Source organism: Pogona vitticeps, chromosome 9 (assembly GCF_051106095.1).
Source record: "Pogona vitticeps strain Pit_001003342236 chromosome 9, PviZW2.1, whole genome shotgun sequence".
NCBI classification, from domain to species: domain Eukaryota; kingdom Metazoa; phylum Chordata; class Lepidosauria; order Squamata; family Agamidae; genus Pogona; species Pogona vitticeps.
The window spans coordinates 26,522,971-26,547,035 of NC_135791.1; the positions used below are offsets into that span (position 1 = coordinate 26,522,971).

At 54.8% G+C, this 24,065-nt stretch overlaps 1 protein-coding gene across 3 annotated transcripts; it reads left to right on the forward strand.

The window, feature by feature from the left end:
- The first annotated feature begins 625 nt into the window (after positions 1–625).
- AKT2 (AKT serine/threonine kinase 2) lies at positions 626–23,665 on the forward strand. Of its 3 annotated transcripts, none has more exons than XM_020787178.3 (14): positions 626–835; positions 9,501–9,620; positions 11,952–12,080; positions 13,373–13,484; positions 13,886–14,042; positions 14,531–14,662; positions 15,426–15,491; positions 16,010–16,078; positions 16,359–16,481; positions 16,580–16,708; positions 17,091–17,305; positions 17,910–17,997; positions 18,177–18,279; positions 18,474–23,665. In XM_020787178.3, the coding sequence occupies exons 2-14, from the start codon at positions 9,575–9,577 to the stop codon at positions 18,551–18,553; spliced, it is 1,449 nt and encodes a 482-aa protein (XP_020642837.1). In that variant the 5' UTR covers positions 626–835; positions 9,501–9,574; the 3' UTR covers positions 18,554–23,665. The 3 variants fall into 3 exon arrangements, with proteins under 3 accessions (XP_020642837.1, XP_072836179.1, XP_072836178.1); XM_072980078.2 differs by lacking the exon at positions 626–835 and adding an exon at positions 2,099–2,121; XM_072980077.2 differs by lacking the exon at positions 626–835 and adding an exon at positions 9,238–9,259.
- Positions 23,666–24,065: the final 400 nt, after the last annotated feature.

Here is a 24,065-nt window from a genome sequence, read left to right on the forward strand (position 1 = left end):
TGTTGGCTTGTTTGTTTTTTACTAATGATACACAATAAATTTGCAGGAATGTACTTGTGTATGTGTGAAAATATTTCATAACTTGCTATAATAAAATTTGTCAGCATTGAACACACCAGCAACCCCACTCGACCTTACTGAACTGCTGGATAGCTCAGGGGTTGAGGTCTCTGGCTGTGGAGCCAGAGGTTGGGAGTTCGATTCCCCCACTGGACCTCCTGGACAGGGGCTGGACTGGATGATCCGGAGAGTCCCTTCCAGCTCTGCAGTTCCAAGGTTAATACTGATTATAAAAGATGCCTGAAATTGAAAGCATTTGGCAGAAGCTCATCATTTCACTTCCTCGCATGCAAGCAAGGCTCCGATCCCAAGCGCACTGGAGTCACAGCTTCACCACTTTTCCTGCCAGGATGGATTCTGGTAATGCACAAAGGAAACCCGCCGCCTACCCGCAAATACCAGCAGGGACCCTCCCGGGGAGCAAAGGCAAGGCGAGAAAGGCAGCCGAAGCCACACTCACCCAGCTAAGCCGCGCATGCGTAAGGGATGGTGGTGGTGGCACCTCTTGCGCAGGCGCGATGGCGGCAGGGCCTGGCGTTGAAGCCGCGCCTGCGCACTGAGTCGAAATCGGCGTCAGGGCGGCCGTTCGCGTCTCCGGCCTCCTCCTCCTCCTCCTCGCCCTTCCTGCATGCGTGGGCCCGGTGGGGGCGGGGTTTCCGGGAGCGCGGGCGCCGTCGGGCCTGCCGCCGCGCTGCTGCTGCTGAGGAGGAGGAGGAGGAGGAGGAGGGTGAGGATGGTGGGCCTCAGCCTGAGGAGACGCCGGTAGCGGCCACAGGTGAGGCGCCGAGGGAGGGGTGTGTGTGTGTGTGTGTTTGTGTGTAAGAGAGTGCTAAACAAGCCCCCCCGCGCGCGCTCCCCCCCTTTAGGAAGGGCTGACAATGGTATCGCCGGCCGCGCGGGGCAGTCTGGGAGGCCTGCGAGAGTTGAGGAGCGGGTGGGCCGTACCATGGCCGGGCGTGCGAGGGGGGGGGACGGAAAAGGATAGGAGGAAGCGCAAGGGGGGGGCTGAGACTGGAGCGAACCACTGGCGGCGCAGCGGAGGGGGAGGGCCGGCCTGCCTGGGAGGGTCTATTTCGGGAGGGGGGGAGGGGGGAGCTCTCGGGGCGTGGCCTGCAGAGAGTTGGGTTGAAGGGGGGCAGCTGGTCGGGGGGGGGGGAAGGAAGGCAGGTAGAAGGTCTCTGCCCCGCTTCCTCCCTCCAGGTCCTGCTCCGGCCTCGGCGTGGGCCTCTTCCCCTGTTGCTTCCACCCCGGGGGTTGGGGCCCCCTTTTTGGGGAGGGGAGGGGAGGGGAGGGGAGGGGAGGGGGTCTGCCTTGCATTCCTGGGCCCTGGCCGAGCCCTTGTCCCACCGGCCAGGGGCCCAGCAAGGCGGGTGTTTTTGGTGGGGGGGGAGGGAGGGGGGAGGGAGGGAGGGAGGTGGAAGAACCACAGGAGTTGCATTTGCAAGAAAAAACAAAACAAAACATGGCCCCCCTGTTGGTAGGGGTTCGTGGGAGTTTCCACGGGAGGAGGAGTTGTTGGTTTTGTCCGGTTTTCAAAAGTGGATCAGGAGTCCCCCCCCCCCCACAAAGATGAAGAAGAATCCCTGGTCTTTCCCACCTTGCCTTCTCTCCCCCCCCAGGGTCGCTTGGACTGCAACTCCCAGAAGCCCCGGGCAGCGTAGCTGGTGGCAAAGGCTTCTGGGAGTTGCAGTCCAAGCGACCCTGGGGGGCCCAAGGTTGGGAACCACTGGTGTAAAGGCTTGGTCCCCGTGGGATGGGCTTGGGAAGGTCTGCAGAAGGTGGTGGAGACCCGGGTGGCGCCTCACCCCTTGAAGACGCTCGCTTCCGGCCAGCCGGCCAGCCCCTTGCCTTCTTTGGGTTCTGTGCATCTTGGAGGGTGCTGGCATCCTCAGAACACCCCTGCAAAGGCTGAGGGGACCGTGGCCGGGGGCTGAGCAAGGATCTACCTCTGGCGCTCCCGTTTTCCTCCCTCAGTGCGGACGCTGCCATCAGCGAGGGCGAGAAGATTGGACTAGAGCGGTTCTGGGTCCGATCCAGCGTAGCGGTTCTTCTTGTGTTCCTGTGAGTGGGTCAAGAGGGTCGGTGCCTCACACCGTGCTTGTGGCAAGTTGTTGTGGGAAACAACACAATAGGTGAGGCCGTGGCCTCTGGCCGGTTTCAAAAGCCACCTCATGCCTGCGATGAGTTGTGTTGTCACCCTTACCCTGGCAGGCTTCTGGGTGCAGAGGAAGAGAAGGACGGAAGGGTCGAAAGGAAAGACGGCGGCCGCCCTCACTTTTCATTCTGACCCCGCTTGCTGCTATCTGAAAGGTTCTCTCTCCTTCGGCTGTCCCTATTTCTGTCATATTTCTACAACCCGTTGCTTCACAATGTACACTGATGTTTGGTGTGAGGAAGAGGGAAATGTGTGTGTAGCAGGTAGTTCTGCTTCCTGCCTCTTCCATCATCTTCATCTGTCAAAGCCGTGAAGTTGATCCTGCCAGAAGATGATCTCGGCCAGCTGTTTCCTAGGGTGGCCGTTTGCCAACGGTTTTGTAGAGTAAAAGCTTTCCTTTGGAAAGGCCCTGGCTTTTGAGAGCTTCTGGGCAGGAATGTTGTCTCCCCCCCCCCTCCCCACAGGGTGCCTTCTCTTCTACCTGTCACCCTCTTGTGTGTTTTCCATGTTTGTTGACCTTCAGCTGTGACCCAGAGCCCAATGTACATGGCTACAGCTTGTATGCATTTCTTCCCCAGTGCCTGATTTGTATTTAAGGCTGCCTGTTTTCCCATGTTTGCTGCCCTTGCATGTATTTCTAAGGCCCTTGCAGGTTTTTGTGTACAGCACTCCTGAATCACGGTGACCTGTTGCTTCAAGGGGTACAATAGTGCCCCTGAGTGACAGGAAGGCATAACAGTAAGAGAGTTAGCTTTGCCTGGCCTGGCATATGGATGCCTGCCATCCTAGCAGGCGGATTGCCCCACTGATCAAAGGGAACATTCAGAGCCTGCCTTACTGTTCCTAGAAGGCTGTGAACCTGAGCCGTGTGTGTGTGAGAGGCAGCCTTCTTATGGGCTTGCCAGCCTGCCCCTTGCTTTACACGGGAGGAGGGCAGGGCACTTATGTGCTTGCCTGTTTACCTCTGTCAAAATCACAGGTCTGCGTCTCTAGCCTGCAGAAGATGATGAGTGACTAAATCACTGCTGTGGTGGGGTGTCTGCTCTCTCTGGAAAAGTCTGTGCTTCTGTTCATTTATTTGCAATGGCTGGCTCCCCAGGTAGTCCTTGGGCTCCTTATTTCTCTGTAGGTTTTGTCCCCTTGGCCACGGAGCTGAGCGAAAGATGCGCTGAGGCTGCTGCCGGTGTGCGTTTATAGCTCTCTTCTGGGACGTGTGCACAAAACCGCCTGCGCTCTCTCTTTGTCCTCCTGGGCTCTTCATTTGGATGGATCTCGGTTGTGGGGCTTGTGTGAAGGAGTCCAGACCTTTCTCTCTTTTTAAAAATAGTGGTCTACTCTGGACACTAAAAATAACCTGGAATTGCTGGTGGACATGAAGGAAATATTCTGGTTGGCAAGCGGGTGTCCTGCTGCTCTGAGGCGGTGCGCTCACTTCCTTCTTTACAGCTGCCCTTGGAATTTCTACGGGATGTCAGCAACAGCTAGACTGGAAATGCCGCTCTTGAGAGAGATTTCTCTACCTCTTTTAGGGAAGAGTGTTGTCCTCAAGCATCTTCCTGGGGAAAGAAATGGTCCCAGGGTGGGGAGAAAGGACAGGGTCCTCCTTTCTTCCTCTCACGGCCCATTGTAAAAGAGCAGTCTTCGACATTCAGTTCTCGGAGCCCAGCAATCTGGAACGCTTTCACAGATATCCCGTCCGCTGTCTGTGCATCTTCCGTTCTAAAGCCTTGCGAAGGGAGCCTGAGCGGGGTAAGGTTATCCCCAGTTCCCCTGCTTGTGGGACTTCAGCCCATCCTAGGGAGGCTTTCTGATCCACTGAGGGAAGGCACTCTCCCCTTGATAAGGGACTTTAGGTAACGGACTGATCCTTTCCCGCCTCTTCTGGGGACTCCAAAGTCTGCAGCTCCTCTGCGCGCCTCGTGCATCTTTCCGGTAAAAGGCAGGGCCAGATCTGGGAAATAAATCTGATTGGTTTTTATTCTGACCAGATTTAAGTGCACCAAACACACAGAAGCCTGAAAAGAGCGGAAAGCCCGTCCTTTCCAACAAGCGAAAGCGTGGGGTGGGAAGGGAGAGGAGTGCCCTTGCCGGCCATCCGTTCTTCTGAACGGCTTACAGCTTGATGCTTGTGTTCAAGTGAGAAAACTTGCCGCCCCTTCCTTAATCCTTTTCCCCTCCCTCTCCATCTGGCAGCGACATTTAATCATGTCTTAGAGGGGTCAGCGGAAGGAAGGAAGGAAGGAAGGGAGCCCGGTATAGGTTCAGAAGAATTGCGACTTTGGTTTTGTGGTTTGTGGGAGAAGTGGCGCTGGCTCTCCTGAGGCGGCTGCATCTTCGGATGGGTCCTCGAGATCTTGTCCAGCGCGGTGTAAAAAAGGCCTGGATGATCTACGGAGCCTGGCAAGGGCTGAGTAGCAAGTGGGGTGCCCCACACCCATTCCTTTGTGCTAGTCTTCGAGTCAAGAGGGTGAGGCCAGCGGGGTCGTCCAGAGCCCAGGCTGCATTTGGGAGAGCCTGTGGCACACGCACCCCCTCCACGTCCTTCAGCTGTCTCGAGACAGGTAGTGCGCTTCTCGTCTTGGCTGCTGCCGCCACCGCCTACCCACATTTCCCAAAAGGAATGGAGTGAAGTACCCGTCCCCCCAAGGCGGTGTTCGCTTTGCACAGCCTAGGAGGCATCGGGGACAGAATTCTATGGGACCTTCCAGGAAGGAGGTCTGAGAGCTCTGAGGTTTTCTGCATCAGCCCCTGGGGGGGTTTGAGCCGTGGCTGAAATTGGGCCTTGCAGCTGGCCCTCCCCCCCCTTGCCTCCCCCCATTACTGCCAGTGGGAGCAACCTGTCCTTTCCTTGGGGGTCGGGGAAGGCTTGTGTCTCTGTGTCATTCCCAGCTGTGCCTGGGGAGGATGCATGTGGGGAGAAAGGGGTCGCAGCTCTCCAGTCTACCGGGAACCTATGGCAGGGGATTTGGCTCTGTTCTGTCTTGGATGGAGCACCGGGTTCCTGGGTGTGATTTATGGCCCGGGGGCCTGGGGGGGGGGGCTCCTTGGCACACACGTAGGGAAAGCTCATGACCAGATTCACTTTTAGTTTTCTTCTGAACGGTCAGGAGGGAGGGGAGAGCCCGGCTGCCTCTTGGCTTGTGCGACATTCTTTGAGTAGGACGAGGCTGAGGTTTGGTGGAGTGAGAGATTGGAGCAGAGCAAAACTCTAGGGGTCCCTTTCAGTGCTTTTTTTGGGGGGGAGGGGGAGGGGCGGAAATCCCTCCCGTGTCTCTGTGTTGCATCCTCTTTCCCTTGCCTTAGGTAGAGACCGTCTTCTCTGGGTTTTTTTCTTCCCTCCCAGCCACAAGGCCTCCCCTCCCCTCCAGTTCCACAGGGTCACATCCTGGAGTGCGTAAACAACTCTGGCGCTTGCAGCATCTGAGTCACACATGCTCTGCAAGTCAACAAGCTAACCCCCCCCACCCCGCGCCTTCCTCCTCCTCCTCCCCCCCTCCACACACACACACACACACGTGGGACGAGCGAGCGAGCGTGCTGCTCTTGCGTGCTTAGTCAGGGCCACCGACAGAGGAATTGGGAGTCAGGCTGCCTTGTCTTCCGTCCACTGCAGGGGCTTTGTGGTGTTTGGGATGGAGAAGCGGCAGAGCAGGACAGGTGGGAAGGACAGGTGCGCGCGTCGGAAGCTGAGTGGTGGGATACTCTGCCTTCCTGGGAGGGGTGATTGCCGCCTTCACAGCCTTTTCCTCCCCAAAAAGAAGGTGGGCAGAAATCAGACCTTTCGTAATGCAGGCAAAGGCCTGGGCAGAGGACGGAGTCTTTTACATACCGCTACCCCTTTGGGGTTTCTCACAACCTTCCCTTGGTGGGGAGTTTCTGTCGACCACCCAGAGCGCAGGGCGTGGAGTTTTCGAGCTCTGGTTTGTCAGGGAACCCTGCTGCGCTCTCGCCCGGGAGCTTGGCCCCAGAGTTTTGCCCTTTAAACTCAGGACTGGAGCTACAACAGCATCTCTGCCCCTTCATCCTCCCGGGCCGTCTCTGGTCCCCTTCTCTTTGAGCTTTCATTGAAATGTTATCCATGTGGGTACCGTGTATAGAGGAATGGGAGCTCACAGATAGCCGCCCTCTCTCACCTTCCAGTGGCACCCAGAGGTTTCCTCTCTGAGATTTAACATGGGCTGGAGGAGATTGACCCAGAGGCAGAGGTAGTGCGCGCACGCACACACACATAGAGAGAGAATGTGTGTGTTGTGGGATGCTCTTTCCTGGAGAGCTAAAGTCATGCTTGTTGTGTAGCAATCGATAAAGCACAGAATGTTGGCTTGCTGTCGTTTTTTTTATTTCCCTTGTCCATGCCTTCCTAGAGGGGAGATAGTTACCTTTCCTGGAGGAGCACTTCCAGAAAGTGAAGCTGATGGGCTGTGTCAATGGCCTCTTGTTTCAAAGCTCCATTGTTTCATCCGTCTTATTTAAGAAGGGCATGGAATCTCTGGGAGAGGCTGTTCCGATTGTTGCAGTTCAGTATTACTGGCATGCCAATGAGGCCAAATTAGTTTTTGCCTCCCCCAGATAAATCGAAGGAAGCCGTTTGGGTTCTCAATTGGTATCATGTGTCAGGAGTGAAATAGACAAGGGCAAGCAAATTAGGTTATAATCCCAATAAGGCCAGAGGGTTGCTGCTAATTCAAAAGGAAGATTAGCAAATTGGGCATCAACCTGTGTTGTTGCGTAGAAGCGAACGGCCTTCGAAAGCCTAGGTTTACACTTTTGGTATATGCTTGAGTGCCATCCTGGATTCCAGGTAATGGTGGTGTCTGGGACTTTAATGCTTCTGCCATTAAAGCAAAGAAAGGAAGTTGTGTGGTTTGTGTTAAAGAAAAATCCAATAAGGAAATTGACTGATATCTTTATCAGACCCTGAAATATAAAAATACGAATCTGTTTTGGTTCTTGCTGCTTTTTCTCTCCACTTAGTTCAGCCTTTTCCGCTGCTCGTCCTCCACCAGGATGAACCATGCAGTAGGACCTCCCCAAGTTTGAATAGTTTGGAGGCCGTATAGAAGAAAATAACACCCATATTCCAAGCATATTGTTTTTCCTACCATGTGGGAATATCTAAGGGCATTCTGGAAGAATAAATAACCCTGTTTTCCCAAAAATCAGACCTAATCTGAAAATAAGCCCTAGTATGATTTTTCAGGGTGCTCGTCATATAAGCCCTACCCCAAAAATAAGCCCCAGTGAAGTGAAACCAGGCCCGCCACACTTGTGCAGCAACCAGAAGAAGACGACACAACTGTATTTGAATACATGTAGATAGTTGTACATGAAAAAAAGTAAAACACCCCCTGAAAATAAGCCCTAATGCATTTTTGGGAGCAAAATGAGTACCCAGCTTGCTGGGGGGGCAATGTGTAGCCTGTATAATTAAAATTGTAAACCGCCCGGAGAGTGCTTGTAGCGCTATGGGGCGGTATATAAGTCCAATAAATAAATAAATAAATAAATAAATAAAATGAAGACATGGGAAGACATGGTATGCTAGGTCCACCCATAGTTTGCTCACTGCTGGTCAGGGAGCTCTGCCATCTAGGGGGTGTAGACAGTTCCACAAACTGCAAGGAGATTCATTTCCCCCCCCCCCATTATTCTACTGGAAGTTGGATGTCACAGTACTTGCACTGTCCTTGGGTATGACAGGTTTGCATAATGTTATTGCGTTCGATCCAAACAGTCCCCAAGGTTTTTTTTTTAGAGCAAAGTCCTGCGCTTTATTTTACCTTGAATGATTCACGGTAAGATTTGTGGGTTGAAGGCAGAGGTTGGTCTGATGCTTCTTGTCCAGCCATGTAGAACTCTGCCCTTTGGCTCAGATCTCTCTCTCTCTCTCTCTCTCAGCCTCCAGAAGGGAGGGGGAATGTTGCCGGATTAGACCTCCCACTTGTACTGTTTTGTAAATGACTGTGAAGCCCTGTTGCGACACTGCCCTCCCTGCCACTGTGGGTCCCAGCCCTCGGTGGCGAAAACAGGCGCCATCATCACCTCTTGATAAAAAAAAAAAATCTCTTCCTGGATCAGGGCCGAGGTGGGTTTTCTCTTGCCGACCAGAGGGAAAGGCTGAAAAGCAGAGCCTCTTGTCCGTTGCTCTCTCTTATTCTCAGCTCAGCTTTCTCAGAGGCGCAGGAAGGCCAAGGAGGGCCCTCGCCAGAGTCACGGACGAAGTTTCCCCGGCTCTGTTGGAAATCAGGAGGTGCTGCACCTCACGGCCTGAGCTTTAGCAAGCCCGCCTTCTGGGACCACCATACCTCCGTCTCACCGCTGGACCGGGCTCCGCTCGCTCATCATGTCGGTCATGGTGTGGTGTCATTGCACATGTGCCACAACTTCTCAGGAGGACAAAGTTGTGGCAGTGTGCCCGACACCACCACCACCACCACCACCCTGGCACTCTAGCTGGCAGTGTCTTGGGCTGGTGTTTCACACACACACACTCACACTCACTCTTAATCCCATCAGGTGCCTGGGATTAATCTTTCCCTGGCTGTTTGTTTTTCCTTCAGAGGCTCTTTGATCTGAGCCTGTGCAGGGGCTTCTTGCTTCACGGGCCTCTTATCACCGATCGGGGCAAGGCTCAGGGGGAAGATAAGGCAGAAAGGGAAATTGAGAGCTGGAGGAGGAGGAGGAGGAGGAGGAAACATCATGGGGGTGGGGGTGGGGGTTTCCTATCTGGCCTAGCTTGGCAATTCAGAAACCGGGCTAGGTGTCCATTGGATCCCTCGTGCCGCTATTTAAATATTTGCCCCAGCGGGAGCAAAGGGGCCTTGCATCATCTTGGCCGCCCCCTTTCTGCCTTACATTGGCAGTGGCTGAGCAGACCTGTAGGGCTCCGGGTTTTGCCTCCCAGCTCAGCGGCGCCCATTGGCTAGCTTTCGGGCTAGCTTCCAGGAGCACCTGATCCAGGAGATTCCTGCAGCTTCTCTGGACACGGTGTTGCCCCGAACCAGCCACTTGCCCCTGACGATTTGGCCTGTTCTGCCCCCGTAGGTGAGGGATCTGGGTTCTGCAGGAAAACAGGTTTGCTGCCCGGCTTGCCTCTGCCAAGAGACCCCGGCTCCCTTTAGAGAGCGAGCTGGTCGTGTCATGTTGGAGAGACCGGAAGCTGCAATGGAGAGAGAATCCCTTTCTGGGGACCAGAGTTGTAACATGGTGGTCCCTGTTGGCTTCCTGGAGACCCCCTCCTTCCAACCCTCCCCAAACAACCTCTTCTTTTTCTTCTCTCCTGCAGGTCACCCATCAACCTGACCTTGTTCAGCTGGCAGAATCTCAGCCCTGTCAGCATCCTAACAGGGCCGCATCATCATGAACGAGGTTTCAGTCATCAAGGAGGGTTGGCTGCACAAGAGAGGTGAGCAGGGAGCCCCAACCCACAGCACAGGGGCAGAAGGGGGCAAGCGCGGGATCACTTGTCCAGCCGCGGGATTCCTGTCCGGTGCTCTTGGCGAGGCAGAGCTCTGCGTTCTCTGGAAGCTTCGTCCAGTGCAGAACGAAGTTGGACGTGTCTTCCGTCCTTGGTTCAACCCTGCGCGGGTGGTGGGGAGGAAGGGGCTCTGGGCAGAACGTCATTTGTGCCTGTTTCACGAAGCGGTGTCGCTGCTGCTGCTTGTGGGTGCTCACAGGCACTGTTGTGAGATCTGGGATACCTGGTATCCCCAACTGAATGAGCCACAAGGAGGTCAGGAGTGCTGGCATAAGCCTTTCTCTTCTGACTCGCCGGTTTGCCCACTCCCACCCGGCCCTGTGGCAGTGTCAGCTGTCCCCTGAGCTGCCTCCCCTCTCACGTCGCTTCCCCCCTCTTCCCCCCCCAAGTACCCTGGGCTGTGGCTCCAACGCATTCCTCCCCCTGCAGACAAATATAGTCGGCAGCTGGCGGTGGCCCGGCTTGCCTGCCCAGCAGCTATTTTGGTCTTTGGAGCTGGGTTGGCCGGACGGCAGAGGGGCCCCCTCTGCCGTACAAGTTCTGCAAAGCCCTGAGGAATTCCTGGGCTTTGGTGGCATGAACCAAGTCTTTTACGACAGGGCTGTCTGTAGACATCAGCCACAAATGAAGCAAGAAGGTCCAGAAGCAGATGTTAAAAAGCCCGTTAACATGCCTGGCGTTCATATGGTGAAGGGGAACCATCTGGGAGAAAGTGGCACGGGAGGACAAATCAAAGTTCTGTGGGGCTGAGCACCCTCCCCATTGCTCAGGCAGTCCCACTCAAGCCCTTTAGCTGCCAGGCACTCCAGAGAGCCCTGTATTTTAAAATCACCTGCTGGGATGTTGGGTCTCCCAACATTCAGGATCCCATCCTTTCTGACAGGAAAAAAAAACATTTTTGTGGGTGAACAGTGCTGTAGTTTTTATGGAAGGATATGAATCGTGTGTCATCTGATTTAATGCTTTGATTTGGTTTTTATGTTCTTAGCAAACTTTTCAGCGCCTTAACAGCCTGAAGCATTTGAAACGAACTAAAAAAAATTGATTAGGGAAAAAAGAAAATATACTAATAGCATTGAATGTGAATCTAAGTTTTATTTTTCAAACAACTCAAAAAGCTTTATGTGGAAATTAGGTTTATAAAAACCCTTGTGTTAAATTTTTTTAAAATCAACATGTAGTTCACTCCAATTTTTTGTTTAAACTTAAGGGGGAAAGTCACTGAAAATGTTTTTTTTTTTTGTACACCCCATGAATTGTGTGTGTTATACTGCACTTATCCAGTCACCTACTTCCAAATAACTTTTACCTTCTACTGAGGTTGGGGGGTGGGTTCCTCCTAGTTTCATAAATAATTGTTTGCACTACTTATTTCAATTTCAGGCTGAAATGATTTGGCATCCATTCATCAACCATTGAATATTATGAAATGACCATAGGGTTTTTGTTTTGTCTTTTTCAAGAAATGGCTTATTTTCCAGGGAAAGAAAGAAAGAAAGAAAGATAATAATAATAATAATAATAATAATAATAATAATAATAATAATAATAATAATAATAATAATAATAATAATAATAATAATAATAATAGTAGTAGTAGTAGTAGTAGTAGTAGTAGTAGTAGTAGTAGTAGTAGTAGTAGTTAGTAGTTAGTAGTAGTTAGTAGTTAGTAGTTAGTAGTAGTAGTAGGCCTGTCATTGAAGCAGAGCAGAGACCTCCTCTGGCTGTTCAAAGCTTTGCTTATTTTCCAGGGCAAAAATGTATAATAATAATAATAATTTTAAAAAGGCCTGTCATTGGAGCAGAACAGAGACCTCCGCTGGCTGTTCAAAGCTTTGCCAAAGTCAGAAAGGAAAGAGGACCTTGGCAGGGTTGAGGAGCAGGACCTCGGTTCTCCTCCTCCCTCTGAGTGGCCACCTCGGCCCCAGGAGCCGATAGGCAGGGAAGAGGCCTGGCTCACCAGAGGAGCCTGAAGTGGCTGCATTTGGGTGATCGCTGGACGCTCCGTCCATGCTGACCCTTCCCTGGGAACAGAGCAAAGGGACCCTCAAGTAAAGGGAGGAAGGAAGGAAAGAAGGAAGGGAGGGAGGGAGGACGGGCTGCGTAGTCCCCGTCGGCACGGGGTGGAGTCAGGCTGTCATGTCCCAGGGCAGGGTCCACACAGAAGGGTCCCTCTAATCCGGGGTTGTGTCAGGGGCCCTCTCAGGAGCTGCTCGTTCATTGTTCTGAGGAAGCCCCTTCTCCTCACCTGCCTTCTAGGGGAATACATCAAAACCTGGAGGCCAAGGTACTTCCTCCTGAAAAGCGACGGGTCTTTCATTGGGTACAAGGAGAAGCCAGAAACGTCGGACCAGAGCCTGCCCCCTTTGAATGACTTCTCTGTGGCAGGTAAGTCGCGCCCAGCGACCTAGAAAGTGCCAGGGGAATCTCAGCGGTTGGCACAAACAGGCAAAGAAGGCCTCTTTTTTTTCAGGTGGGCTTCGGGCCGTTGGTTGCTTTCTGAGTAAGACGCTGTAAAGGCTCGGTGCGGTATTTCTTTTGTACAGTAAAGGGGCAGAAAACCAGAAAGGGCTAGGAAGAAGAGTGGAGGGAACGGGGCCTGTTTAGCATGGAAGGAGAAGATGGAGGGGCGGTGCGATAGCCATCTTCACCTCTCTGACGGGCTGGCCCGTGGAAGAGGGAAGGGAACGTGTTTTCCGTGGCTTCAGAGAGACAGTCCTGAACTAAATTTATTTATTTATTTATTTATTGCATTTATATGCCGCCCATCTAGACATGGTCTACTCTGGGCGGCTCACAACATACAAATAGCAAACAATTTAAAATATACACAATTTACATAGATAAAAACAGAAAAATATATAATCAAAAAACTTACAATTCTTGTCATTTGAACATGAGTTCAAATGACAAGAAAGAATGTTTTAACTCAGAATTGAACCCTGTAACCTTGGGGGCCTTTTCCAGATCCACTATGATTTTATTTATCCTCAGTGTGTTTTTAATTTGGTTTTTAATTCACTCACTTACATTTCAATATTTTAACTTGATCATTTCTGCTCTGACATCATGACTTTTTTCTGTTTTTATCCACACCTTTTTCTAACCTTGTGAACCATCATAACTGCACCTTTGGGGATGAAAGGAGGATGGAATTTGAGTGCATGAATGAACGAACGAATGAATGTGTGCCATCGCAGTGGAGGCGCGTTGCTACTCCTGCTGGCTCAGTTTGGAACCAAGTTAAAAATGGCTCTACACAAAAAACTTTTGGAGTCTTGGCATCAGGGTTTTGACAAGATGTGGACCCCTGTTCCAACCTGTGTGGCTTTAAGTTGTTTAAAATTGCTTTAAATTGTGGTTTGTAGTGCATTGTCTTTTCACGCAGGGCAGAAAGGAAACATTTTAGTATTTAAAATGATGATCTCTTAAAATAAGGAAGGGCAGTAGGAGGGAGCAGCTAGAAATCTCTTTGGGGGAAGCATACACGTGGAGCTCTTGACCTGAACCCAGCACTAGGGAAGGAATAGGGGTGGGGAGAGTAACTTGGTGTTTTTATTTTGTCTCATGGGGCGGGCATTGACAGGGCAGAGGAGGGGGGTGGTCTGTGCTGTGAAGAGTCTGCAGGGAAGGGGTGCCCCATTCAGCTCCTGGAGCTCCCTGCTTCTCCCTTCTTCCAGAATGCCAGCTCATGAGGGTCGAGCGCCCCAGGCCAAACACCTTCATCATTCGCTGTTTGCAGTGGACGACAGTCATCGAAAGGACGTTCCACGTGGACTCCCCGGATGAAAGGTGAGCCCAGCAAGCGTGTCTTGGACATGAGCACCGGCCGAAACACCCGTCGCTTCAGAAAAGGAGCTCCTTCCTTCCGCCCTGCCATTCTGTATAACTCTGTGGAGTTTCCCATCGTGCAACCGGTTTCCCTTCCTGGTTTCCTCTCACTCTCGAGGAACCAAACCTCTCCCCTCCCTGAATGTGGAAACGGCAGGACTGGTCAAGGTTTGGGCAGCGGCTGACCAGCCAGTCCCTTTTCCCCGGCCGCTGCCTGATGTCCTCCAGACCAGCTGAGCTTGTGGAATCTCCTGGCCCTGAAGTCCACGTCTCCTCCTCGCTTACAGAGGCACTCGATTCTCTCTCTCTCTCTCTGTCCTGAATGCCTCCTCACGCGTGTCATTGCCCTCTGTTCTCTGCAGGGAGGAATGGATCCAGGCCATTCAGATGGTTGCCAACAGCTTAAAGAACCAGGAACCAGATGGAGAGGATCGGATGGAGTACAAATGTGGGTCTCCCAGTGACAGCACAGGGGCTGAGGAGATGGAGGTGGCCGTGACCAAGACGCGGGCCAAGGCGGTAAGTGGATGCCTGGCCAGGGATCCCCTCCCGTTCTGGCTGAACAGAGAAGAACCGAGAAGGCCAGAGGGAAACTTCAGGGAGAACGGGCTTTGGCCAGTTCTGGTCGTGCTCTCTGAGCGAGGAACCTCAAGGCCTTTTTCATTTGAAAAGCAAAGTGTGCTGCTTAAATACCACCCCTAGTGCTTAAAGCAGTTCTGGGCATTTTACAGTGTTAAGCATGCAGGCTGCACATTTCCACCCTTCCCAGTGAGCCAGGTTGACTCAGTTGACCAACTTCGGACGGATGGAAGGCTGAGTCCCCCTCAGCCGGCCACCTGAGCCTGTTGGGATCAAACGTAGGTGGTGAGCAGAGCCTCGACTGCAAGACTGCCGTTTAGCCACTGTGCCCCAAGGCTCCACGTGGAGGTCAGAATGAGGCGGCTGATGGCAAGGAGTGTGCTCAACTCTCTTTCTCTTTCCGTGTTCTCTTCATTTTGCTTAAAAAGACCATGAACGACTTTGACTACCTGAAGCTCCTCGGGAAGGGCACGTTTGGCAAGGTCATCCTCGTGCGGGAGAAGGCCACGGGGCGCTACTACGCCATGAAGATCCTACGCAAGGAAGTCATCATCGCCAAGGTGACAAAGGGCTGAGCCCAAAAGCCTGGTTGGCGGCGGCAGCGGCGGGATCAGGCTGTCGCCCGAAACAGGATTAGGATTTCTCACCCTAGATGCAAATAGGGGGCACTGCTGTGCAGAGCAGAGACCTTCCCATACGAGGGATGTAAATGGAGGTTCGAAACCCGGCTTCCAAAGACTTTTACACGAGAGGGCAGGGGCACGGAAGAGCAGGAGAGGAGTCCTGCCTTCTGCTTTGAAGTTCCTATGAGAAATAGGGTCGAGCCCCCAGTGGGGTCCACACACTCATGGAAGAATGCTCAAGGTCCTCTTCTCCCTCTACACTGGTCCTGTTCCCCAGGGTGCCCTTGCAAACCAGGGGCCTTCTCTGAAGGACCCAACTCTTTGCTGAATGGCTGTCAGAGAGAGAGGAGGCGCCTTCTCCACCGCCCATGGGTCCTCCTCTGGCTCTGCTTAGTGGCAGAGAAGTGTGCTCTTTCAGCCCACGATGGCCCAAATAATAATCTCTCCTGCTACGTCCCAGTTTCCCTGCTATGTGGGAGCCCTGATTTGAGGTGGAGGTGTCATTGAGACTTGCAAGGGGGGGGGAGTTCATGCATGCTGATTTCCTTCATCTGATAAAGTAGCCGTTTAACCAGGGGCGGGCGGACAGGCTCCCGATGCCAGAGCCCCCCTATGGATAGAGAGAGGTGTAGGTGCATGGCTGCTGATTGAAGCATGCACATTTCGAGGGCCCATGCTCTTTTCTCCTTTGTTTCGGAAGGACGAGGTGGCCCACACGGTGACAGAGAGCCGGGTCCTGCAGAACACCAGGCATCCTTTCCTCACGGTATGTACAACGGAGCCCTCCCCTTGCAGGCAAGGCTTGCTGTGGCCGGGCGGGGGGAGGGGGCTCCTTGGGCCAGGCACTTGAGCGAGACCTTGGCTCTGTCTAGGGAGTGGCTTCTGAGGAGTTGGGAGGGAAGGGGGAGAAGTAAGCCTTTGTGGGGTAGGGTTTTTAGTCAGGACCCCCAATAAAGGGTGATTGCTCGATTACCCTGCGGGCCAACACGGCATAAGTTGGCGCTCATCTTGACCAAAGGGCCAGCAAGCTGGGAGGGGGAGTGTAGGGGAGTCGTTTCTTGCCTTCCGTCTCTTCCTGCTGTGCAAAGAAGCGGCCAGAGTGGCCCCCGGCCCCCTGCCCCTCCTCCTCTTCCACGCTGTCAGACCGGCCGGCCAGCTGGCAAAAGTGAACCTGAACAGGGAGCAGCCCCCAGCCCAAGGGTCTTTTGGACCCCGGACGATCTTGAGTGGGAGAGGCTTGGTGGCTGCGCGCACTCCACACCGACTGTAGCTTGACATTTCCAGGCCCTGAAATATGCGTTCCAGACAAACGACCGCCTCTGCTTCGTCATGGAATACGCCAACGGCGGGGAGGTGAGTGTCTTCTGCCACGGGCAGAAGTTCCACAGGAGAAGGGCTCCCCCCCCCCCGCCCTGCCCCAGGCCCTGCTGGACCAGGGCACCCGCCTGGAAGGGGAAACCGGCTGGGGCCTGCGTCTGCCCTGGGCGTTTGCCGCTTGGCCTTCCCTTCATCCTTGGGAGCTGCCCCGGGTGAGCCCAACTGCAGGCGCTCTTCCCGCCCAGCCCTGCCGCTCGGCCCCAATCCCTCTTTGCATTGGCTGATCGTTCTCTCCTTCTGTCTTTTTCCCATCCAGCTCTTTTTTCATCTTTCAAGAGAGCGCGTCTTCACAGAGGATCGGGCCCGTTTCTATGGGGCTGAAATTGTTTCCGCCCTGGAATACCTCCACTCCCGGGACGTTGTTTACCGCGACATCAAGGTAAGGCTGCGGAACTTTGCCCTTGCCTGGGTGGATTCTTTGCTGGTTGGATCCCACTTTCTTAATGGGCACCTGATCCTTCTTTTCGTACCTTCCAGCTGGAAAACCTGATGCTGGATAAAGACGGACATATAAAAATCACAGACTTTGGGCTGTGCAAGGAGGGCATCACCGACGGAGCCACGATGAAGACTTTCTGCGGGACGCCGGAGTACCTGGCCCCTGAGGTACTGGGAGAAGCCCTCCTTGGTCAAGACGAAGGGCTCCAAGTGCTGCACGTCCCAGACAGGCAGGGAGGAAGGGAGGAAGGGAAGGGGTTGCGAGCGGCTGCCCGGGAAAGAGCCCCGCCAGCGCAAAAATCTGAAACGACAAGTGGGTTGGGATGGGCTGGCCCCTGCTTCTCTCGGACCTCTTTCTCTAGCAGCTGCTGAATGGTGGGTCATTCCAGTGCAACCTTCGGTCTGACTGGTGTTGAGTCTGGACACAGACACCCCACCAAAAAAAAACCCCAAACATCCTGCCCCTTGCACCAGAAACGAAGCTGTCCTGTCGCCCTCGAGATGACACAGAGCCCATCTCCTTGTCTCTCCCCCCCCCCCAATTGTTTAGGTGCTAGAGGACAACGACTACGGGCGGGCCGTGGACTGGTGGGGCCTGGGCGTGGTCATGTACGAGATGATGTGCGGGCGCCTCCCCTTCTACAACCAGGACCACGAGCGCCTCTTCGAGCTCATCCTCATGGAGGAGATTCGGTTCCCACGCACGCTCAGCCCCGAGGCCAAAGCCTTGCTGGCTGGGTTGTTGAAGAAGGACCCCAAGCAGAGGTAGGTGCAGGCCAAGGAGAGGGGCGGGCAAGCGGGCAGGCGGGCAGGCAGGCAGGCGGCTCCCTGGCAGGGAGGTTCCCTCCTCCTCCTCCTCTCTTGTCTCCAGTGACCCAAGCCTGGCTGCCCATAACCCCCTGGCTGTGGGTCCAGAGAGGCTAACGACCGTTTGGAATAGTGCATCACCCTAAAGGGGGCAGTCTGCAAGTCTAATAATAAACACATTCAGTTTTTAAAAAGGCACCTTGCTGCCCCGCAGTAACCAAGAAAAATGTTTAATTAAGAAACTGGGCCGTAGGAGAGGCTGCCGGGTGGTGGGAGAGGGTCCCAAGAGGGCCAGCGGCCACCTGGGTGCTGCCAGAAAGCACAAGAGGGCCCCCCACCCACTTTTTAAAGGTTTTCTTTTTCCCTGTTAGAAAATGTTCTTGGGTTTATTTGGAGGAGGGCCTGTCAGTTGGCTCCCCCTGACCCCTACCTCGCCCTGGGGGAAGGCTTATCCTTGCAGGCAGAGACCTTTCCTTCCCTCCCTCCCTCCCTCCCTCCCATCATGTGGTCCCCCCCCATTTCTCTCCCAGGAAAGTAATCCCAGCATCCTTTGTGTTTTCAGGCTAGGGGGTGGTCCTAACGATGCCAAGGAGGTGATGGAGCACCGTTTCTTCGCCGCCATTAACTGGCAGGATGTGGTTCAAAAGAAGGTAAAGCGGGGGCCTGGGGCTCCTCCTCGCACACCCGCCGCTTGCCTTCAGAAGCGGCTTGTTCTCCTCGCCCCTCCCCATTGGGCTTGAGCAGCTGTCGTTTGGGTCACCCTGCAGGGTGGTGGGCTGGGCAGGGAGTCGGACGGGTCCCAGAGTAAACTGGCCTCTTCCTTTGGCAGCTCATCCCCCCTTTCAAGCCCCAGGTGACGTCTGAAATCGACACTCGGTACTTCGACGATGAGTTCACGGCGCAGTCGATCACCATCACCCCGCCAGACCGATGTGAGTACAAGGCGGCAGGTGCCCTGCCGTGAAACAAGAGTAGAGGCGCCCACCCTGTCTTAGGCCTGGATGGTTGGGCGCCCAAGGATGGGAGCAGGTGGTTTTCAAGCCCCTCCTTGGCCTCCAAGACCCTTGGGGTGACCAGCTTTCTGCCGTCGCTGCGGTGGCTCATTCTCTTCTCTCTGTGCCCACAGATGACAGCATGGGCTCCTTAGATGCCGACCAGCGGACTCACTTCCCACAGTTCTCCTACTCAGCCAGCATACGGGAGTAGGCGGGAGCCCTCCCCGGTGCACCTGCAGGGGAGACTGGAGGGTTTTGCAGACAGCAGGACTGTGTCGGGGGCAAAGGCGGTTTGCTCTGGCCCCTTCGGCCCCCTCCCCTCAGGCCACTGGCTCTGCCGCGCCCCGGCTTCCGGAGGGCCCAAGCCGACTTCCCCTGGGCCTGCCCCACGTGGCCTCTGGCAGCCGGGCCACCAAGAAGGTCTTTGTGCTCACGACACCATCGGGAAGCTGCTTGGACCAGCGGGGTCTCTTTTCGCCTCCTCCGGGGCATCCATCCGACTCCCAGCCTCCGATCCACTTTTAGAGAACCTGCTGCAACCTCCTGGGATGTTTCCCCGAGAAGCCCTTTGGTGCCAACGAGAGCCCAACGCACAAGTGTCTCTGAAGCCGGGCAAAGGCTTGCTGGAGAGGGAGGGGGGAACCCTGTGGAGCCCAAGGAGCCGTTTCCCGTGGCGAACTGACACGCAACATCCGAAGGCACTTCTGGAACAGCAGCCGTGGAGCGTGGAGGACCTCTCTCTCTCCTCCCGCAGGGTGATGCTGACCAGCAGAAGGCCTGGACCGGTTAACGCGGACCCTCCCTTCCCAGCCGCTTCCCCAGGACTCGCACCGTGGAGGTGGACAGGCTCCGAAACAGTTCCGGGTTGTCAGCAAAGCGAAGGCGGCCTCTTTCTGCCTCCTCCTGCTTGTGCGTTCCTGTGCAGCTTCTTTGCAGAGATGAACTCCCTGAGGCTGCCGGGGGGGGGGGGGGGGCTCCACTTGACACCACCAAGGGTCAGGGGGCACCGCCTCCTGGTGGCCACCAAAGCAATAACGGCTACCTGCAGGAACTGCCTTAAGCCAAGGATGAGGCCCCCTCCCTCCTCCATTCCTTGGCACTACTCACCATCAGCTTTCCTACTCCCCCCCCCCCCCCCGGTTAGGCAGCAGGCTACCCACTTGTCCCCCCCCCCCCAATGCCTGTTGACTACAGCGGCCTTATACGACCGTACTTTGTGGCTGCAGTCTGCTGGCTGACCCCTGCTTGCTAGTTCCAGCCTCAGCATCTGGGAGGATGGTGACCTACCTGGGGTTGGTGATGTAGTTGGCGGGAGCTCTCCTGAACAGTCAGTAAAGAAGGTGCAAATAGCCAGGGGGCGGGGAGGGAGGGGGGAGGGAGAGCAGGTGGACCCAAGCTTATTTTAGTGCATGGAAAGCAAGGGTGGATGAAAGCAGCCCCCCCCCCCCCCCGTGTTACAGGGTTGTGTTTCTTTTTTCTTTTTTTTAATGGTTTAGAAAGTTTCCTTGACCCTTCGGTGTGGTGCGCGAAGCCTGTGGTGCCCCTGCTCCCAAAACAGTTTGTAGGTTATTTTCACCGAAACATTTGCCTCTCTAGAGAATAACAAGCAACGCTTTTCAGGAAAGGAAAACAATGCTTTAGAAAGAAAGAAAAGCAAGCAAGCAAGGTATTTTTAGGGTGAGCAGAGCACAGGTGGCGCTCCTCGAGCTCCGGAGGGCAGGTGGAAGTCATGCTCAGTCCTCTGGCGCGTTCCTTCCTCTAGTCTACAGGAATGGAGCCCCTTCGTGGGGTTCTTCCCTGGCCAGTGTTTGGGGCTTGGCTGTCTTTGAGAGAGGCTGCTGCCTCCAGCCCCCCCTCCCCCGATGATTTGCACACCCCCTGAGGCCGGGAGCTCTTCAGGGCAGAGAAGCGTCCGCCTTCGGATCGGCTGGTTCAAACGTGGGGCCTGCCCTGGGCCTCGGAGTAAAGGCGACTCCCACTGGCTGGGCAAGCGGGACCCCTTGTTGCAGGTTCAGCAGATGTTCCCCCTGAAATGGGGTGGGGGGTGTGTGTGTGTGTCTGCGCACACGTGCCTCTTCCCTCTTAGTTTTGGCCCGAGCCTCCAGGCTTTCAGATCCCCAAGAGGGTTTTCTCAAACCCCTCTCCTTGGCCTCACTTGCACTCCCGGGCACGACTCCCCTTTCTTTTATTCTGGATGAGAACTAGGCTCCCTCTGAGGCCGTGTGGGCGCAAAGCCTGTCCGGGCGCCCTGGTGGGTCTTGCTCGGTTCTCCCTCCTCGGGAGTTGGGCTGTTTCGGCCCAGAGGTGGCTTCCTCTCGCAGCAGTTGCTGAGAGAGCAGAAATGGCACAGGACCTGGGCCCTCGCCCGGATGACCTCCACCGCTGCAGAGATGGGGCAGGAGTGGAAGGAAGCGCTTCTTGTCTCTCCCGAGAAGGGGGACCTTAGAAAACACTTATGTACAGTGCTGGGAGGGGAGCTTATTTCTGACCTGCACAGCTTGGTTTTTTCCCTCCTTCCAGATGGAGGTGGTGTCATCTATTTGGAGAAGGAGTCCTCTGCACCCACCTGCCCAGCCAGCCGTGCTCACGGTGACGTTAGGGGCAGGGAGGTTGCACAGATGGCAGCTGGTGCCTGCAGGGCATCAGTCAGTGTGTTTTTTTCCTCCAGAGAGCCGTGCCGTGCATCTCTCTTAAGGCATTGGCTCTGTGCATTGCATGCCTTTTTTGGGGGGGAGGGGTTAGGGTCAGCCTTAAAGGTGGATGGGGGTAGTTGGTCCATCCATTCCCTTGTGAGGGGCACAGCCCCTTGGTCCACCTGCTCCCCAAAGGGTCAGTGACAGGTTGCAGCAGGGGCTCCCCGGGTCTTGTGTGGCAGCTGAGCAAGGCCTCTCTCCTCAGCTGCCTCCTTAGAGGTGCTGCTGGAATTTGAACCTGGGGTCTTTGGTGAACGCACCCTCCCTGTGCAAAATTTTCCATGACTGGTGCCGAACAGAGATGAGGGGAGACAGAAGGCTGTCAGGACGCCACCCTCTTTCCTCCCTCTTCCTCCTTGTGATGGCTCTGGAATGACGTGACGCCCGATCAGCCCAGAGGCCCTGGGGCAGGAAGACGGGGGGTGGTGGTGGCGGTGGTGAACGGCTCCTTCCTTCCCCTTGGGTCCTGGGTGCTCTTCCAGACACGGCCTGTGAACATAAAGAGGAGTTCAGGGGAGAAGGAGGGGTCGGGATTCTGGGTGCCCAGGTTGGTGGAGAAAAGGCATTATTCAGCGCACATTTCCTGGGACCTGCTGTTTTCAGTGCGGAGCAAGAGCAGAATGCCTCAGCAACCCCTCAGCGGCTCCTTCTTGAGGGCGTCTGGTTGCCTACTCAGGGGTGGGTCCAGGAGCAGCCAAGCCAAGCCACTCAGCAAAGACCCCAGGAGACTTGGAGGAGCTGCTCTTTGTACCCGAACCAGCCGTGCCAAGAGGACTGCCCCTGTGCCCGCAGGAGCGCTTGCTTGACTGCCAGTAATCCCGGCAGGTTTGCTCCTGGAAAGAAAGAGCCCTCCTTCCCCACCATGACGAGGGGAGTGGGTGGCCTTAGAAAGCTGTTGCCTCCACTCACCATCATAACGCCTGCAGGGGTTGACTCGCCTTGGGAGTCAGGAAGAGGGAAAGTAGGCGCTGCAGCAGGGCACCCAAGTGCAGTGTCTTGTTTGCTGCTCCTATGGAGAAACCAGGGGGCCCCATGCGTGCCCCCCCCCCCGAATGCCTGGGCTGACGATCCCAGCCTCTCTGGCACAGCCACTCCGCTTCCTCTGACCCACATGGGCGGCTCCAGAATCCTGTGTTTGGAGGTGCAAGGCAGCCACTGTTCTGCCAGAGTTCAGTGAACACCAAAACTGGTACAGCAGGTGCTCAAAGGGGGGGGGGGGAGGGGAAGGGAGGGGGGCAGGTGAGCTCTCTTCCCACAGAGGTCTTTAGCCAGATCCCGGTGCTCTTGGCTAGCAGCACGACCCATCACCAGAGGTGGCCACCGTTCCTCTCCCTCCCCAGCCCCGCAGTGAAGCTTCCTCCTCTGCCTCCAGGAGCGATGCGAGTCGAGGAGCGATCTCTGAATGTAAGCTCTCATCGCACACACACACGTACACCCGAGTTGCACGGCTGTGAAAGAAAATCCAGGTGCCCACCCGGCAGCTGCTGCTCCTCAGTCCCCGTGCCATTGCTCGGGCGGCGGTCTCCCCACAGACACAGGTGACTTGATGCTTCTCATTTCTACAGGTTAGGAATTGAGATGGTGCCTGCCTTTCTCCCCCTCCTCCCCCCCCCCACTTTAACTCAGCCTCTTCAGGAGGTTGCTGTCCAGCCCTTTCTGCCCAACTGCAAAATGGGTCAGCATCATGGGCAGGAAGCGCGGGCCATCTCCCGGCTGGGGGGAACAGGCAGCTGGCTGCCTATGCCTGCCATGCCCGCCGGTGGCCTTGAGGCTGGCAGTCTGGGGGGTGGGGGGGGCAGCCATGGGTTTGTGCCAACCCTGCTTCGTTGGCCATCGGACGCCTCGTGGCTCTTAGTTTGGGAGTTGGGACAGCTTGGCTCGGTTGTTTGGGGCCCGGTAGGACAGTGGTCCTCCCCCAAAGTTTGGGGCCGAGGCATTAGAGGACCAACCGGTCCCGTCTGTGTCAGCGGGAACTTTTGGTGCTTGCCCGACGACGCCAGCATGCCAGCCTTCCTAGAGGCTGAACGAGGTGCTTTGTGGTTTTTATCTCTTCAGAGGCTTTCACCCTTCCTGAAACAAATCTTTATATTGTAATTACAGTGTATAATAGGACCTCTTTGATCCCACTTGGCAGTTCTGGATTCAGGGGCACTCAAATGGAGGGCGTTTTCTTTCTTCAGAACACGGCACTCTTGGGAAGAAGGGGGCGGGATAAGGAAAGTATTTTTTTTTCACTTGGTTTCTGTAGTTACAATAGTTGAGGTTTATGAACTTAATATTGACCCTTGTGAGCAGCTTTATAGGGGCGCTTTTGCTGCTACATTGTGTTTCTCACCCCCACCCCAATTTCTTTTGTCTCTTGCGCTGGAAACCAACACACAACTGTACTTACGATTTAGGTTGGCCTTCGGCAGGCTGTGGCCAGAGATCACAAAATACCGTTTGTAAAAAAGAAAAGAAAAAAAAGGTTTGCCAGTGCTCCAGAGTGTGTTTTGCAAAAGGGGGCCGAGACGTGTGCTGCCCAGGAATTGGGCATGGGGGTGCGGAGATGTAAAAAGCCGTGGAGGTGCCTTCCCTCTGCCCCTTGGGTTTTTACGGTACAAGCAATAAATGGTTTTTTTGTTTGTTTATTGCTTTTCTTTCTAACGTGCTATTCTTTCCGCCACCTTTTTTTAAAAAAAAAATTGCAACACATGCCTGCACACACTAGGGCTTAAATATATCTCCAGGTTCTTGCTCTTTGTATATATATCCTATTCAGTTTTACCGTATGGGCTTCCCTTGCAAAGACTGATCCCAAGCCAGCCCAGGCAGCTCCAGAGTCACTCCAACGTTCATGGATGCTGCGGACTCATGGCGCACGGCATGTGAGACGGAGCGGGTCAGGGCTGTCGCCCAAAATACCTGAAAGACATCAAGGTGTGGTTAGCAGCATCCAGCTTCCCCTGGTGCTTTGCCAGGGCCATACTCCTGAATGCATCCAGACCCCATGGGGATTAGAGGGGACTCAGAAAGGGGGGAGGAAGAGAG